At 47.6% G+C, this 19,009-nt stretch overlaps 1 protein-coding gene across 6 annotated transcripts in view; it reads right to left on the bottom strand.

Annotated features, from left to right (window-relative positions):
- Positions 1-1,362: 1,362 nt before the first annotated feature.
- Positions 1,363-19,009, bottom strand: part of STX3 (syntaxin 3) — a 41,675-nt gene continuing 24,028 nt past the window's right edge. The window contains exons 3-11 of one of the 6 annotated variants that reach the window (XM_061201802.1): positions 15,507-15,606; positions 14,842-14,916; positions 13,645-13,712; positions 10,338-10,446; positions 9,410-9,483; positions 9,141-9,275; positions 7,251-7,361; positions 5,616-5,729; positions 2,215-3,761 (exon numbers count right to left, since the gene is read on the bottom strand). In XM_061201802.1, coding sequence (XP_061057785.1) covers positions 5,646-5,729; positions 7,251-7,361; positions 9,141-9,275; positions 9,410-9,483; positions 10,338-10,446; positions 13,645-13,712; positions 14,842-14,916; positions 15,507-15,606 — 756 coding nt within the window. In that variant the 3' untranslated portion in view covers positions 2,215-3,761; positions 5,616-5,645. Of the gene's footprint in view, positions 1,455-1,981; positions 3,851-5,615; positions 5,730-7,250; positions 7,362-9,140; positions 9,276-9,409; positions 9,484-10,337; positions 10,447-13,644; positions 13,713-14,841; positions 14,917-15,506; positions 15,607-19,009 lie in introns of those variants that run through there. The other 5 variants (XM_061201801.1, XM_061201803.1, XM_061201804.1 and 2 more) reach the window with 5 other exon arrangements.

Raw genomic sequence — 19,009 nt, 5'->3', positions numbered from 1 at the left:
CTGCAAAGTAAGAGGCCGCTGAGAGAACTCTATCACCACCTCCCATAAAAAAAGGACTTTACAGTGTATGTTGTGAAAGTGGGGCCTGCTGTGCTTCTGCGTGGGTGGATGGACCATTCCCAGGCATTTCTACACAGCCTGTGACACAGACCATTTCCCACTGATGCCTTAAAGCGTTTAAGAGGCAAGTCCAAGGACTCGGCCATAGCAGAAATGAGAGCTTAATTTCAGATAGAGTCAACAGATTTTTGAGCAGCTATAAGCGGCAGGCGCTGTGCTAAGTACTGGGGACACAGCAGCAAGGGAGACGTGCCTGGGGCCTATCGTTAAGACAATCACCTTGGAGAACGCTGGACCCTGAAGAAGGAAGGAGACAGAGCGTTGGTCAAAGGTGAGACCCAGAACTGGAAGAGCAGAAGTGACAAGTGCCCTGATCCTGACTGACTCCCAGCAGTTAAAATCAGATCCTGATGGGCCGGGTGTGCTTCAGCCATAACGTCAGCCTGGGCTCTCTGGCTCTGAGTTTATTTCCTAAACAGGTACCTATGCTTTCTCCTCTACCCTGCAGTTTCCTCCTTTAACCATCCTCCTAACCTGCTACACAGTGCTGTACTCCCTGTTCCTTCACCCCTGCCTGCCACCCAAGTCCATATTTTTGTAAATCTCCCTTTGCGTAACTTTTAACTGGTAGGTGGTTGAGGTCCTGTGTCCTAAGAGGTTTCATAATGGAAAGAAGAGCTTTTGAGGAATCTGCAGCGGAGAAGGGATGGCACCACAGAGGTGGAGGAAGAATTGAAAATGCCAGGTGAAGATCCATCTGTGAGGACTGAAGGGGATAACAAAAACGGAGGGAAAAAAATCATAGATTATACAGCAAAACGTGTGGGGCTAGGATCACCAAGCCTGTCTACAGGGGTAAGGGACTACTCACAAGGCTGCAAAAACCTGTCCTAACCTCATAAGGGGAAAATTTTATTGATATTTACTTTGGGCTCCCTGTGTGGCCCTCTTCCAAAGAGTTCAGGGTGCTTCTAATGCAATAATGAATTCATTCTCCTCTGCCGTTCCCACATGCCAGTGCCCAGATTTCACTACGGGAAATCAACACCCTCAGGCAAAGCATTCTGAACAAAACAGTCTGCCACGAGACCTGCTTATGGGACAGACTGCCACCTTCTGTCTCCCCATTTACCTATTCCCTACCAACTCCCTCTTCACTCATTTTTCTTGGTTTTCTCCAACCTTTATTCCAGCACCCAATCCCACACAGATTAAGGCACCTGGTGACAACCAAAGCCCTCAGGACACAAGCGTCTTGGGCAAAAACAAGCCTGACCCTCCCCACAGATGGCTCACCTGTTTTGTTTTGGCTTTTTTCAGGCAAATATGCCCCCAATAGTAGAAGCTAAGATGATCGCAAGGATAACACAGCAGATCATGATCATGATCTTCTTCTGCTCATCCAGACAAGGAAAGAAAAAGCACGTGAGAAACAATGTCACTGCAGAGAGGGTTCCAAAGGAGGGGAGACAAGGGTGGGTCTGGGCATGGAAGCAGATGTGAAGGTAAAGGGAGATGGATCTGGCTTCTAGAACCCAGGGTACTAAGAGAAACGTTACTTCTCGGTGAGAGATGCAAAAATCAGATCCACGGCAAGCTCAGAGGATGTTTTGTATGTAACATGTTCTGCCTTCCAGCTGCCATCCTATCAGATTTACCCCCACTTCCCCCCAGAGCGAGATACTCTCAGTGAGTCAGCTGAAGTCTTTTGGGGGGGGGATCCCTTGAAATCTTAAGACTCAAATACAGTTACACTGCACTCTTGGAGAGTTAAACCATTTTCAAAAATTAGAACTTTTGATCCATCTGAGCTAGCACATGGTTAAAAAAAAATCTAACCCCTTTCCGAAACCTAAACAAAAGTCACCACATGGTGGCAGCCAGTCACCAAGTGTTTTACAAGGACATCGAGCCAGAACTGTTTCACAATCAATATAAAGTCATTTATTTTTAAATTAGCAATAAAATAATCAAGTTTACATTTTTAAAAAAAGTACAAAGAAAGAACAAAAATCCCTTCACTTGTATTCCAAACTATAAGCCCCAGGCCTCAATCTCAGGAGAGCAAAGATCTGTGTGTGATTGAAGCTTGTCTGCCCTCGTTGCGGAGCCAGGCCTGTTGGACATCATAGCCACAGGCAAGAGGGCGTCCCCTGGGCTCTGTCCAAGTGCTGGGCAATGATGAGGAGGAATCATTCCTTTGCAAAGGAAGCCAATGGACCAGGCCTGGGTCAGGGTGCTCGCTCTATCCTAGAAGGCATTAAAGTCAAAGCTGAAATATCAATCCGGGAGGCCGGCAGAGACCAGCAGGGTATCTAAGGGGCTCACACTGGCTCAGCACGGTCACTACACTTAGAAACTTCCTGGCTTTTGTTTGCTCCATGACAAGCGGGGGCGACAAAGAATCGATCAAGCTCATGAATGTGGGAGCAGGAGGCGCTGCTGAGTAGACCCTGGCCTCCCCGAGCTGACTCCGTCCTGGGGACGGGACATCCCACAGGTCCCATGAATGATATCAGATTCCGTCTGCTGAAAACCTAATGGGGGTCAAGTTGGTCCTCACCCCAACCATCTGTGATTCTCCGAGCGCTTGTGCAGAAAACAGCAGGTTTCCCGATGATGTGGGAGGGTCACATTTCTACTATGATTCATTTGCAGGTAAGCAAATGTCTCTTACCTAATTTTTAGCCTAGCTCAAGTTATTTTTTTGAGGTTATAATATCCTCATTTCCAGTTTCCTACTTCCTGAGAGACATATACATGTATGTACATACATCTCACACACACGATTATAAAAATACACTTGGAACACATGAAATGACTGAATACTCATACTCGCCCCAGTCTGAAACATTCCCAGAGCCTGAGACTCAAGCACCTCATCCCTGGCTTAATTTTAGTGCCTGGTTATTCTGGGCCTCAAGGCAATGGCTTCACAAAGCATCACTCTAACAGTAAACAGCCAGTTCCCAAGACTGAGACACGGAAACAGTTACTCCATACGACCAACCTCTACAGACGGTAACCTCAGACGACTGTCTCATGGCAGCGCCTCCTTGAGTCAACAGTAGGGAGTACAACGTAGACAGAGATCGAGTTGGCCATCGAGCTGAACACACTGAGAGCTTAATTAGAGGCTGAATTTCAAACAAGTCAGCTTCCAAGACCAGAACGACCTCTGCCAGTCCCTCCTGCTTTCAGGACAGGGACAACCAGCCATGAGCACTGGGGTCCTGCCAGGTAGAAGACTCAGGTCCAAGCCTTACTGTTGCCGAACTTGGAAGAATCCCCTTGCTTTGTTAAAGATATCCCCACCCCACCCCCCCGGCAAAAAAAAAATACACTGCGATTCTGGGGAGAAGAACACTCCATGAGGTAGAAAATACAGCACCTTGGGGAGGTCTCAGGTAGGCTCTCCAAGGTGCGGGGCATAATTTGACACATCAGAGGGGAGAAGGAGAAGCTGGGGCAGTTGCTACAGTCCAGGAGAAGGTGCTTCAGAGTCGGTGGGGCAGGAGAAGGTTCTGAGGGCTGCATCAGTAGTTTAGATTCCTCCTGGGCTAGACTGTTTGCTGGGTCAGGTCCAAGGTTGGTTACAAGAAAACAAAGGAACAGGTCCCACTCTCTCTCAGGAAGGCCATTCACACTCCGTTCCCATCTGAAGACAAGGGTGGCCACACCAGGCTGGGGTGAAATGGGCTCTACAAGAGGCAGGGGGAGGAGGAGCCGGTCAGCGGCCAGGGTGACGGTGAAGAGCAACAACAGTAAGACTCAGCCACAAGCCACACACCTAGAAGGTGGAGAGGAAAGGTCAGAACCAGCTGCAAAAAGAGAACAATGGAAGACTCAACACAAACCCAAGAAATCCAACAAGCACACCCACGACAGGGCCTGGAATTAAATACCCCACCGCACCAGAAACAAAAAGCCCTGTTACAAGAGGCAAAAAAATAGGAAAATCCCTGGGCCTTTTACAGCCCTTCCCAGGGGCTGTCGCGTTACCGTGGAAGGACTTATGGGAAGAGAGGCACCATCGCTGGTGGAAAACACCTGTTCTGTCTGTGGGGCTCCCATCAGCACCTTTCGAATACAAGTTTCAGAAGCTTGCTGGCACTAGAATCATCTTCTCCTTAGTCCCCCTATCCCCCACTCATCTTAGAAGGCAGAAAGGCACCGTGAAAAAGATGCAGAAAAGTTCAGGTGTCACACCTGCTCTGCCTTGCGAGCGGTGTAGGCTTTGGGTAAGTTCCTAATTTCACTGAGCTTCACAGAGCTTCCCCAGTGAAGATGGGGTGATGATGTTATCCTAGAGCACAACTGGGGAGCATAAACATATTCAGAAAAATAATACTTAAGAAGTCACAGAAGTCTTCACGGTGCCAGTAACTAGATCATTCTTGTCATGCTGCTGCTGTACACATGAAACCCTGATTCAGTGGTCAGCTCTATTCTTTTTACCAGATTTTAAAGAAATTAATATCCTGAATTTTAAAGTTGCTATTGGGACTTCCCTGGTGATCCAGTGGTTAAGAATCCACCTTCCAATGCAGTGGACGTGGGTTCGATCCCTGGTCAGGGAACTAAGATCCCACATGCCACGGGGCAACTAAGCCCGCACACTCTAGAGCCCACGCGCCGCAACTACTGAGCCCACGCACCACAACTAGAGAGCCTGCACGCTGCAACTACTGAACCCACGCGCCACAATTAGAGAGCCCGTGCACCACAACTAGAGAGAGAAGCCCGTGCGCCACAACGGAAGTTCCCACATGCCACAACTAAGATCTGACACAGCCAAATAAATAAATATTTTTTTTAAAAGTTGCTATCCTCTAAGGTTCTCTAGACTTTGTAGATGATGATAAATGGCCACCTTGTTTTACAAAGAGAAGCTAGGTCCACTATTAGCTGTGTGTTCAAACGTGCCCGTTACCAAACTTCTGTAAGCCTGAGCATCTTCATCTGTAAAATAGGGACGATAATGGCACCTGTCTCACACGGGTGGCGTGAGGACTCAGTGATGCATGTGTAAGGTGTTTAGTACATTGTCTGATACCACCCAGCCCTCAAAAATGTTAGCCACTCTTATCATTCGAGATCCAACCAGTCAACCACAAACAAAACCCTACAGACCCAAATCCCGATTCAAAGCTTCATTTACACTGAAAAGGATACGGAAGGCAAAGCCCAAGATACCTGAAAGCCAGTAAGAACTCACAAGACAAACCCCAGATCCCAGACATAGACTGCACCCAGCTGAGGAGGAGCAGGCTTGCTGGGGAAGGGGAGTGAAAATGAGGGACGGTGTTGAAACAGGACAAAGAGCGGGGACAGAACCCACAGAAGAGGAACAAACAGGAGACCCAACCCCTGTATGCAGCCAGGACCCGAGAACAGGAAGTTACATAGATGAAAGAACGCACAGGTACTGAAGTCTCAGAGCGCTCGGTGTGTCCAAGGACAACCACAGGGGGAAGAAGCAGAATTTTAAATCCCAGGCTCATTTCTCAAGAGGGAGCCAATCCAGAGTCCCCGAGTACCTTCCATTTACTTACATTTCAGGGCAGCAGCCTTCCGGGCCGCCCTTACTTCAGCCCAACGGAAAGTCCAATAACCAACGCTAAAATGCCCAGCAACACAACCACTACCACAATGATAATTATCAATTTCTGGAGAGAGGGATAAGAGAAATAAAAACAAGTCATTATTACAAACAACCAGAAAGCCATAGTAAGTCATCCAAAACCCAACCCCTCTGCCTCTACATAGGAAGCATCTTATCAATCCAAATAAATGAAATAAAAAGCCAACATCTCTACATAAAGACACTCTACTAGGATATTTTGTTTCTTAAATTACTTCTGCACTAGCAATGCCAGCAGATGGGAATATGGAGTTTCCATCAGCTCTCAGCTCACACGGCGGCCTTCATGTGCGCACAGATGTAAGGGCAACCATAATGGGGTCTCCAAGCAGCAACAGGCCAAGATACAAGTGACTAACTTGTTCCTTTTCAAGGAGGAGTATAAAGACATTTTTGACATAGTCCTAATTACACACGTCTGTCCATCTCTCCCCCAAAGTACATTCCCACCTGTCAAACCCAGTACAGTGACTGGGGATCAGAAAGTATGGTTACGGTGCTGTTGCAAACCAGCCTGGATTCATCACGTAAAATAACTTCCCAGCTCCCTAGATACCTGCCCAAGCAATAGGTAAAGTTGGAAGAAAAAGAAAGAATTGAAGAACAAAAATATCAAGAGCCCAAGAGAAATAGAAGAGAGCAGGCTAAAAAGCAAAACCCACCAGAGCTAGCCACCACCGTCACTAGGTAGAGAAGCTTACAAGTCCTCAGGTGACAGGGCCACCAGAACTAGAGGTGGGGGGCAGGCCGTGGAGACAGGATGGAAACAGCTTGATTGAAAAGCTGAATTTGAATCCTGGTTCCTATGCTTCCTAGGTGGCCCAAAGCCAATTACTTAACCTCTGATTCTCTACTGTTTCATCTATAAAGGAGAAGTAATCGGTGCTCCCAAGATACAAGATAATGTTCACATAGCCATCAGCACACCACTGGGTTCATGGTAGAGAAAAAGAGACCAAGTGGGGCAGGGCTTGGGCTACCGGAGTGGAAGGCAATGAAGGGAAGGCTTCTGAACAGCAGAGGAGTCAAGTGTAACAGCTGAAGGGACCATGAGCTCTGGCCAGGGGCTTAGCAGCAGCACCTGGGCAATGATGCAGAGCTGCCTGCAAATGTGGGTTCTCGGGTAGAGGGCACGTGAGCCAGATCCATGCGAGGCACACCTGGGAAGGAAGGGCAGCTATGCTCTAGGGAAAGCTGAGGTAGGCTTCTGGACGAGGCCAAGACGGAGGGAAGGCACGGGCTCCAGGACACGGGTGGGGGCGACCAGAGAGAGGAGAAGCCGGTGGGTCCAGCTGGGACTAAGGGCTCACCCTCCGAGCTTCACTCTGATACTTGACAGCCTTTTTGGTATCTGCCACGGCCCGCTCCACGAAGCCCACTGACTGGTCCATGTTATTCTCAATACGATCAATCATGGCTCCCTTTGCGGGGACGCAAGAGGTGGGTCCAGCAGAAAGAGGGACGGGGAGAGAGAGGGAGGAGAGAAAGAGCGAGAGACGGCGCGCACAGTGGACTCTCTTCTCCGAAGGCAGCAGGAGAGGCTCACCTTCCGGGCCTGACCCTGGTACTTCACGGCTCTTTTTGTCTCCTCCCGAGCCTTCTCCACGTGGTCCACCGTGTGCATGACATTCAACTCTATGTTATCTAACATCTCACCCTGCAAAGGACAGACACTAGTCACACCCAGGAAACCCACCCCAGGACAGTCCTAGCTCACACGAGAAAGGGGTTCTCTTTCTTTTCAGCACCAAGAGGAGCATCTGGAAACTTTAACATGCAGCCTTCTGTGGGGCAAACTTGCACAACTTCCCCATGATTACCTGTGGTTCCCCAGGCCTTGGTGGCTGTCACTCATTCCAGAAACATTCACTCAGTTACTTCTCTGTGACAAGCACTGCACTGGGCACCTGGAGCACACTGTCTAGATGCCTGGAATATTCTGAAGGATCCCGCCACCTTTTTTTTTTTTTTTTTTTAAGTATGTGAAGAGAGAAGCCAAGATATTGGGTTGGCCAAAAAGTTCGTTCGAGTTTTTCTATACCATCTCACGGAAAAACCCGAACGAACTTTTTGGCCAACCCAATACATCTATCTCATGTTCTTAGGGCATTGCCAGGATGCCGGCTTCTTCCTGCTCATTCAGACCTGAACCAAGTTCATTCGGCCTGAACTGAGTTCATTCACTACTATAGAATAGTGCCCAGCACACAGCAGGTGCTCAATAAGTAGCTGAGGTGGGAACAGTTGCTTTCTCTAAGGTACTCCCAGGTCCCATAAGTGACAGACATTGGTTTTACCTGAGTTATCTGGTTAAGAGACAGCAGTGTCTTAATAAGATTCCCAACCTTTTCCCAGCTATTACTTCCAGACCAGAAGTTTGGTCTCTCCAATTGATTTCTGTGCATCTTAGGATGGGAATTCCCTCCACCCACCTAGACCTTCCTCAACCCAACCCATGGCGTTACGGCAGTCTCTACACAGAGAACAGAACTTACCATCACTTGAATCTCAAACCAGTTCCTCGGCAAGGCAGTGTGGGGAGAAAAAAGAAGAGTAGGGATGGAGGGGCAGGAGAAATGGTCTCAAAGGCCGCAAGTGGGTGGAAGAAAGGCACCTGAGCCCAGAGCAGGGAACTGATGTCAAAACCAGCCAAGTGGTGCTCGGGCTTCAGTTAGGTTTCCTTCTACAAAGGAAGCAGTTTTCAATCCTCTCCAGGTGGCAGAGCCACTGGGAGTTCATGGTAATAGTGGCACCAAACCATGACACAGTGGCGAATTTAACTGCATCATAAGAACCAGGAGACATGTGACTATGTGACACTGAGACCATATGCTGGGGACAGAGCCATCCATCCCTGAGCAAGCTTACCCGGGACAAAACAGACTGTCAAGCTAAGCACTGTGAGAGTTTCAAGTTTTTCTGTAAATATTACTTTGCTGTCCCTTCAATCCTTTTGTTGTCTGCTCTTGTTCCTTAGCAAAAACTGTCAACATTTTTGGAAAAACACACATACAGAAGAAAAAACAAAAATGGAAAAATACAAAAACCTCTGTTAAACCTAACTTTTCGCCCTAAACTGGGGAAAAGGCCCCATGTTTTCAATGTCACCAGTGAAATAGTTCCTATCAGGAGATTGTTTTAAGGCATCACCATTAAGAACCCATATCTCTAATTTAAAAAAGACAACGATCCTGAGGCTGGAGGGAGCCAGGTACTTGACAGAGCACATCAAACCCCATATTAATCAGAAATGACTTCCAGGCCAAATTAACAGGCATGAATGATGAGGCTGCGATTGCCCAAAATGTCAGCATCTACTTCGCAAGTTCCCAATGATTCTCCCACCCCACCCGGCTTTCCAGGAGTCCCGTCTCGCCCTTCTCAGGAAGCCCCGGGCTTTCTCTCCTCCCTGCCCACGCGGCACCCACTGGGCTACCTGGTTCTCCACCAGCACGGCGATGTCCATGAACATGTCGTGAAGCTCCTTGATGCTGCTCTCCAGCCTCACGATGTCCTTGTGCCGTCCCTCGATCTCACTGAGGGCTTGCTTGGAAATCTGAGAGTCGATGATCTAGGCCAGGCCGCACAGAGACCAACCATCGGCCATCACGCCCGCCGCAGCCTCACCCACACCCTGCGGGGCTCCCGCCGCCCCGCCCCGCCCTCCCTGCCTCTGCAGCCCAACCCGCCCCCACCATCACTCACCCCCGAGGTGAAGATGGCAGGGTTCCCACTCTCCAGCATCTCCTCCAGCTCCTCATCTGTTGTCTTTCTGCCGGCTTTATAACAAAAGGAAGAGAGCATCAAATATAAGATCAAAGCTCACCATTTCAGAAGTTCCCTGAAAATGGGAATACAGCAAGTTCACTCTAAAGACCATGGCCTTACAAGCCTCCGGACTCGCCTTTCTCTGGATTTCTCCCCTAATCCAGTCCATCCTCAACATTATCAGCAGTTACCTTCCTGAAGCCCATGTCTGATTACATTCCTTTCCAGCTCAGAATGTCTCCTGGCCCCCTTCACTCCACCACGGAGTCCAAGGTCCTCAGGACAAGGAGCCAGTTCCTGGGTGAGCCCTCCCTCCATCCGCCTTAACCTCCCCCGCTCCACCCAAATGCGCCCTGTTCCCAGGGCCTGGACGGCCTCTCCCTCCTGAACACGCGTGCTTTGTTCTGCCTGCGCCCTTGTTCGTTCGGTTCCTGCACTCAAAGCACTTTCCGCCCTGTGGGGCCCTGCAGTCCGGTTTCTGATTCCTGAAGGGCGTGGCTGTAGTAACTTCTTTATTCCTCGGGGCAACTAGCACCATTCTCTGCTGTCAAACAGGCAGCAAAAGATGTCATGAGCCCCAAGGAGTGCAGCTGTGTAGCAAGTGCTTCCTTCCATGGATGCAGAAACGCTGGTTCCCACGGCAATCAAACGACTCGGGCCTGGTAACTCCGAGCCATCTTTCAGCCTAAGACGCAACGTCCAGGATGCACCAGTGCTGTGAGGCCTGTCCTCAGCTTGGGCACGAAAAAGAAGGCAGAAGCCACCGGCGGGGCTGCCGCTCCCTCTCCCCGGGCCTCACGACTGGGGACGGACAAGCACGTGGCAGGAAGGGTGAAGGGGCACAGGCCAAACTTCAAACACGTACTGATCTCGAGCTGCCGCTGGATTCGCCCTTTGCTGCGTTCACGGAAGTCCACCTGAGCCTCGTTGTATTTGGTCATCACCTCCACAAACTTCCGGGAGAGGACGGAGTGCTGTGGGAGCAAGGTCAAATGCTGTGAGCCCCCAGGAGGCGAGGGAGGGGAAGGTCCACAACTCTTATAGAACCCCAGCCCCGACGCAGCCTCATCTACAGCAGCACTGGTCCTGGAACCAGAAGCCCAGGGACAACTCGTGGTGGGAATGCAAACGGGTGCAGTCACTGGAAAACAGTATGGAGGTTTCTCAAAAAACTAAAAACAGAACTACCATATGACCCAACAATTCCACTCCTGGGTATATATCAAAAAAAACCCAAAACATTAATTTGCAAAGATACATGCACCCCAATGTTCATAGCAGCATTATTTACAATTGCCAAGCAACCTAAGTGTCCATCAACAGATGAATGGATAAAGAAGATGTGGTATAGATATCTACAATGGAATACTACCCAGACATAAAAAAAAAAGAATGAAATTTTGCCATTTGCAGCAACATGGATGGACTTGGGAGGCATAAGTGAAATAAGACAGAGAAAGACAAATACTGTATGATATCACTTATATGCGGAATCTAAAAAATACAGCAAAGTAGTGAATATAACAGAAAAGCAGCAGACTCACAGATAAGGAGAACGAACTAGTGGTTACCAGTGGGGGCGGGGAGGGCAATATAGGGGTGAGGGAGTGAGAGGTACAAACTATTGGGTGTAAGACAGGCTCAAGGATGTACTGTACAACACGGGGAATACAGCCAACATTTGGTCATAACTATAAATGGAAAGTAACCTTTCAAAATTGTATGAAAACGGAAACAGAACAAAACAAAAAACAAAGACCAGGTACAAGACCCAGTTTTTTGGTTTCCTAACTTTATACCGTTGGAAAGGTCGGCTGACCTTTCCAAAGCATGTTTTCAGTATGTATTAACCTGTCTTGCTGAACTCCTATAGTAATTGTGAGGCCAAAGGAGATACTCTGTGAATCTCAGAGGCCCTGCTTTCTAAAGCTGCCGGACTCCCTCCTACATCCAAAGATCCTTGGGTTGTTACTCAAACTGACCTCCCCAACTTTTCTTGCTTCTAACTCAGTGCCTTCAGTCAATGGCCCTGGTGCCTAAACTCAAATCTTTATCATTTCTTTTCCTTACCCACCTCTCAGCATCAAGCCCTACTGGTTTTTCCTTTGCAAAATCACCAATATCTATCTTTTTTCAAACCAACTACCACCAGGAAAATTCAGACCAAAGTCATTGCAAAACCCAACTAGAGACCCACCTGCCTCTTGCCTCTTGCCTCTTTCCCACTCTGATCCAGTTTTCAAATGGTTCCCATATTATCCTCCTAACAAACTGCAACCCAAAGTAAATGCATACAGGCTACTCAGTCAGATCCAAACTCCCTGGACTGTAGCCAAAGGCCTCTGGAATATGGTGCTGTTTTCTCTACCAAAAACTCAACGTCCACTGTCCCATGACAAACTTTTTTCTCTAGACAGGCTGCTCTCTTCACGTCTGCCCCTCACACCCACCCCCACCCCCGCTGCTACCAACCCGCCCAGGCACCCACACACACCACTCCTGCCCCTATGCCTCTAAGGAGAACCTCTCCCCGAGCCTATCCATGTTGGCATCTTGCCCACCAAGGCCCAGCCTCCTCTGGCCACCCCAGTTTTTCCCGAGATCGTCTGATGCTGGGAGCACGTGCATTTGATCCCGTCTTCGTACACGTTCTCCTGTGGGTCTTATGTCATAGTTTCCTTGTGCTACTTGACCATCGTGCCAGTTCAAGGACAAGGATCATATCTTTGATGACCACCAAACAGCCTGACTCCAAACTGGACAACTAATGACCAACAGTCTTCAGAGAGGACTTCAGTTTCCTCACCTGTAAACCAAGGAGGCTCACTAAACCCTCAGCAGTGCTCTGGGAGCCTCGGGCACCTCCTTAGAGGACAGTGTGAGAGGGGCCACCAGCTGGACTTGGCCCTGCCCCCCACTTCAACCTGGGCAGCTCCCCTCCACCAGTTCTTCAAATTGAGTTCCAAATAGTGGTTGTTGGCTGTTTTTTGTTTTTTGTTTTAAAGGCTCCACAGCTAGAAAAGGGAACCCTCCTACACTGTTGGTGGGAATGTAAATTGGTGCAGCCACTATGGAGAATAGTATGAAGGTTCCTTAAAAAACTAAAAATAGGGTTACCATATGATCCAGCAATCCCACTCCCCATCATAGATCTGGAAAAGACAAAAACTCTAATTCGAAAAGATACATGCACCCCAACAATCATAGCAGCACTATTTACAACAGCCCAAGACATGGAAGCAACCTAAGTGTCCATCCACAGAGGAATTGATAAAGAAGATGTGGTACATATATACAATGGAATACTACTCAGCCATAAAAAAGAATGAAATAATGCCATTTGCAGCAACATGGATAGACCTAGAGATTATCATACTAAGTGAAGTAAGTCAGACAGAGAAAGACAAACATATCACTTACATGTGGAATCTAAAAAATAATACAAATGAATTTATTTACAAAACAGAAGCACAGACATGACTCACAGACATAGAAAACAAACTTATGGTTACCAAAGGGGGAAGGGGGGGAATAAATGAGGAATATGGGATTAACAGATACACACTACTATATATAAAATAGATAAACAACAAGGATTTACTGTATAGCACAAGGAACTATATTCGATATCTTATAATAACCTATAATGCAAAAGAATCTGAAAAAGAAGCATATATATATATATATGCAAAACCAAATCACTTTGCTGTACACCTAAAACCAACACAGTACTGTAAATCAACTATACTTCAATAAAAACTTTAAAAAGGGACTTCTCTGGTGGCACAGTGGTTAAGAATCCGCCTGCCAATGCAGGGGACACGGGTTCAAGCCCTGGTCCGGGAAGATCCCACATGCCGTGGAGCAACTAAACCCGTGAGCCACAACTACTGAGCCTGCATGCCACAACTACTGAAGCCTGCACGCCTAGAGCCCGTGCTCCGCAACAAGAGAAGCCACTGCAATGAGAAGCCTGTGCACCGCAACGAAGAGTAGCCCCGCTCGCCGCAACTAGAGAAAGCCCGCATGCAGCAACGAAGACCCAACGCAGCCAAAAATAAATAAATTTATTAAAAAAAAATTTTTTTTTTAAATTAAAAAGACTCCACAGCTAAGAAAAAAAAAAACTAAAAGATTGGACTAGATGCTTGTTAGACCAGGGAAAATCTCACCTGGGATTTCCGAATCCGAAGGTCTGCTGACGACCGGACCTCGTCTTCTTCAATATGCCTCTCCATGCCTGGATGGGAGAGGAGGTTATTCTAGCAACGCATCTGCTGCTCTCCTCCAAGAAACACACTGTGCAGTGCGGCCTCCTCTCTCTTTCTCACACACCCGGCCCAGGAGACGTAACAGCAGACAGGTCCAGTCTCAAAAGGCCAGCTCACACCTGAGCCACGGGACATGCGTTCCACGACCTTTACTACTGCCGGGTCTTCTTCCTTGGATACCTCTCAGCACAGTGGTTAACAGCATGAGTCTCTGTCACTAAGAGACTCGGACTCAAATCCTTGCCACTGAGTAGCCATGTAACTTTGGAAAAGCCACTTAACCTCTCTTAGTGTTCCTGTTGTCTCATCTGTAAAATGGAATAAACAGCAGTGCCCCCCTAGCAACACCAACGTGAAAATTAAATGAGAATGCACACAGAGGGCTTGGCACATGATCACGGCTATGACTGGAAGCTGCCACTAACGACTTCCACCTCCACCCACATGAAAACAGGCAGCACAGTCTGTTTGGGGGGAAGAAATGATAAATTAGGCTGAGCAATGCTGCTTTCACTCTCAGACCAACAGCATGCACTTGTCACCAAATACAGTGGGGCAAGAATGCAGATGATAGCCATGGAACTAAGGAACCTTCTGGGCCCCCAGAGGAACTGAATCTACGACAGTGGCTTCACTGAACAATGCCCTAAATTGAGGGGTGGGCATGGGAGTGATGGGAGGGTGATACCTGGCCCCCAAGAAATGTCTCTAGACTCTATAATGCATCTGGCATCCATACATCACTAACATCACTGTTCAAATGTACGTAGGTGCTGGGGAAGGAAATGGGACCAGGAAGAGAAAAGTCGAGGGACTAAGCTAAAGGACCAAGTCACACAAATATCCAATAGCTGAAAGCACACTTTCATTCCCATCTCTGAACTTCAATTCTGGACTCTCTCAACCACAGTCATGACTCAAGAGCAGGTAAACTGTCTGGGGCTATAATAGGTCATTCCAGGGACACTGCCCAGACCACAAGCAAAGACGGCAAGGGTGGTGTCACTCCATCAGGAAGAGTTTCGGTCCAGAAGAGTTGGACCCCGGATGTGAGATGGATGGTGGGAGTGCTGCCTGCTCCCTTTGTCCCTTTCTTACTCTTCAGTTTGTTCCGGACATTGTTGGCCCTTTTCTTGATCTCAGTCGTGAGCTGCTCCAGGTCATCCTTGGTTTCTGGGTAAACAAATGCAGGTAGAGTCAGTTAGAAAAGACTGAAAGCTTAGTCAGCTACAACAATCAACAGAGGAGGTGGGGAACTTTCTCAGGTGCCCACTGCCCAGAGCAGTATGTATCCTGGTGGGCTCTCAAGACATCTGTCCTTAGAATCACAGAGAGCTTATTTTTAAAAGGCATTTTTTCCTGGCATCCTATCCAGAACTACCGAATAAAAACACCTCATGGAAAAATAGGGGGGTACTGGGGAAGCATTTAAGGCAGAGGAAATAGCACAGGGGCAGTGGTGGGTGGGACAGAGATGAGGTATGTCAGCAGCTGTAAGAGCCATTGCCAGTCATGAGAGGAACTAGCTGGGAAGGAGAGGAAAGTTTGGCTAAATGGGTTAAGTGGGACCATGAAGAGAAGAGGTAACAGCAGCACAGCAGTGAGCCAGGAGAGGGTAGAGGAGGATGGGAGGTGACATGGCACATACATTAGTGTAAGGTAATACACCCCCTCCCCTGCTGCTCACAGAGGGAGGAAACCAAGGCCCAGCCCCAATGGCCAAGGGTCACTGTTGGGTGATTCAGCCCTGAGTCAACACTCACTTGGCTCTGGAATGGGTGCAGACAGAATGATACTGTAGAGCTTCTTAGCTTCCTCCACGTGCTCTGAGATCTTGTCAATGTTGAATCGAGTTTCCTCGATCTATAGTTAGAAAGATGATAGCCTTTGTCATCAAGAGGAAGAATACAGCCATGACTGAGATGAAAACAGAGCTCCCTGCCCACCTTCTGGGTTTGTGGAAGAAGATGGTGACAGGAAAAGTCTTCTGAGGACCAGTGAGCCCAGTGAGTACCCTTTCCATAGTCAGAGAAACGAACGTCAACAGAGCAGTCATTGAAGACCCGTCCTCATTGCTCCCTGAGAGGAATACGTTTACTCACCTTGGATGGGAAGATCCCAGCCAGAGTAGAGAACAGCCAGGACAACCCATGAGGAATAATCAGAGGGAAGGGTCAAGAAACCTTACCAGGCAGATCCTCGGCTCCTCCAAAAGTACAACAGCAGAAAGTGAGGACAGGAGAGAGGGAAAAAGGAAAGAAAAAAAGTGAAAGGGAGAGAACAAACCTGGAGAGTGAGCAACACAGAGAGAAGAATGAGAGGAAGAGAAAGACAGAAACAGAGATGAAGAAAAGAGAAAGAGAGAGAGAGACGAAGCAATGACCGTCTCAGGAGATGCTGAGCTTCTCTTGGACACGTGTTCTGGGGAAATGCCTCTTACTAGCTGATCGCCTTAGATGGTCAAGACCCAGGAGCTCAAGCCGTGGACCATTTCTGCCCATTTCTGAGGTTCCTAACTGTACAAGGTGTGTATCAGAAAGTACTTCTAGCCGCGCCTCATTCCCAGATGGAACACCGTCCCAGGACGCTGCTGCCTGAGCATTAAGTTCAGCCTTGGCTCCCTCTTCAAAGGCACCGGCTGTCCTGGCACCACGGCCTCTGCTGCGGTGCCAGTGCATATGCAGGGAGCAGCACATGCCAAAGAGACCTCAAAACCCACCACATCTACCTGCCTCTCTTCCACAATGAGGGGCACGTCAACACGGCCACAGTCAACAAACAGAAACCTTGTAAAATGCCAAAGAGTAGGATCTTAACACCTGAGATACAACGAAAATACAACTCAATATTCCGGCAGCCCTTTCTTCTGGTGAATAATTCACTTTAAAAAAAAAAAAAAAAAACAAAACAAAAAACCCCTGATCACAGCTCTCCAAATTACAAAGAAATAAAACTTGAGTTCTCTACCCCTCAAATTAGTATTTTTGACAGTGGAGCGGGGATTTGACCCTCTACAAATATGGGTTGGCCAAAAAGTTCCTTTGGGTGTTTCCCATAAGATGTTACAGAAAACTCGAACGAACTTTTTGGCCAACCCAATATATTGGCTTTGATGCACCATAGTTTGAGAATAGAATTACTTGCTTAAAGATACAGAATAAACAAAACAAAACAAAAAAAACCAAAAAAAAACGATACAGAATAAATTTTCAGTCTAATAATATCATCAGAGTGTAAATACAAATACAAGTAGCTACCCAAACATTTGTGAAGTATTTTCACAGCTGGCAAAACAATCCATAGCATTGCATTCAGACCATTATTGAAATGAGGAAACTAAGGGTTAAAGAGGTCATAGGTCACCGGGTTGGTGGTAGGGACAGCACTCAAATACTGCTCTCCAGAGTCCGACTGGGGTGCTTTTTCCATTAGAGCTAAGACAACAATGTTTTTGGCTTCTTCATACTGCTTCACTTTTAGCAGCATCCCAAGCCTACCCAATTATCAAAAAGGCCTATGTTATCACCTGTGAACGCCAGTGGCTCTAGGGGTGTAACCACCTCAGACTCAGGCCCTCGGGGGACCCAGAAATTGCCACCTTACCCTTCCCTCTCTCTTTATCTCTCCCATCAAACACTGACTCCTCTTCCAACTCCTAAAGTGTCAGTGCATCACACCATGTTTCCACGTCCATCACGTGACTGTCTTGCCAGAGCAATTACATTGTATAAAACAGGACTGAGAAAAAAGACTTTCTAGAATAACATGTCCTCACCATTTTCAAATGAATTTTAACAACGGAACTAATCACCCTATTTTAAGAAGCCAGAGGCCTAAGGTTTTGCATGTTCAACGGATTGGATGTCTTAGAAAATAGCTCCTGGAATATTACTTCATCAAGTGAAGAGCATCCTGACCCAAAGCTGGGTCACTGGTAGGAAGACGAGGTAGGAAGACGAGGCAGGAAGCTTTTAGGATGAGACTGCTGGACCCCAAGCTTCGAGTCGCTCCAGGCACTTGGAGACCAGATGGTAAATGGCTTATCTGGCCCGACAGATGGGAGCACTGGGCCTCGGGCTCCGTCCTCAACCTGCCCGCAGAACTCTCCAGGTCAGGGGCCTCCACCCCCACCTGCACTCATCCTCCACCCATGGCGGCTGCTCTCTTCCCTCTGTCCTCAACACCCTCACCATTTGGAGGTATTGCAGGCACTCTGATTTAGTAATCTAGTAATTTAGTCAGTTCACCAAATAACCTCAGAATCCCTTCAGGACTTCAGGATGGGCAACTGGCAGATCACAGAGCTTTTTTTTTTTTAAACTTTGTGTCTCTGTTTTTTCTTGGAAGTGTTAGTTTTTCTCGAAGGTGACTTTCTGAGTATTTCATGGTAGCAGGTATACATGCAATTAATTTCCTTTTGTGCATTTGCCAGACAACCAAAGATCGGGGCAGGGGGGACAGGGCTAGCAGGAAATCTACCAGTGCTGAATCTAAAAGTTCAAGTGCTATTTGTCTGTGTGTCTGTTTGGGGTTGTTTTAAATAGACTGACATTACCCTGCACAATAATATATTTAAGAACTAAACCCGATTTAACATATACCTGTCCCAGAAACAAGGCCCTTCACTGGATGTCTGTGAAGTCACCATCACTATCTCCTTTTTATGCACGAGAGCACTACGACTCAAAGAAATTGAGGAAGTCAATCAAGGCCATAACTGCAGAAAGAGGCAAAACCGAGGTTTGAACCAAGGCAACTGTTAAATCCAAACCCTGTCTCCTGAACCAGGTGAAGGTGCAAGAATCACCTACGGGAAGCTCTCTATCTTCTCTCCCAGGTCCGTGTGTATTCAGCCTGTGTCAGTTGAATGCGTGTGATCCACTCACCAGTTCTGTGAGATTGGCTCAGTTACCTTTGACTCATATCATGTGCCTTATTTCTTTGTTCTCCAACCAAGGCTCCCTGTAGAGAGCTTTTTACACAAGGAATGCTCAAGCAATGTTGCTGACTGAGGGAACCAATCTGCAAGTTTTTTTTTTTTTTAATCGCCATGCTAAATTTGCAGCTAATACATCCCCAATGCCCACTTATTGTTTGTTACTTTTTAAAATGCAATTTTCAATGATTTGTCAGTAATGGGGCAATCTAGATAGCACAGTTTAAGAAAATAAGTTAGAATCATATCAGGTTCACATTCTGGCTCCACCCCTTAGCAGTTTTTTGACCTTGAACAAGCCACTTACCCTCTCTGAGCCCCAGTTCTCTC

This window comes from Eubalaena glacialis, chromosome 10, assembly GCF_028564815.1.
Source record: "Eubalaena glacialis isolate mEubGla1 chromosome 10, mEubGla1.1.hap2.+ XY, whole genome shotgun sequence".
NCBI classification, from domain to species: Eukaryota; Metazoa; Chordata; class Mammalia; order Artiodactyla; family Balaenidae; genus Eubalaena; species Eubalaena glacialis.
This window is presented reverse-complemented; position numbering and strand designations above follow the sequence as displayed.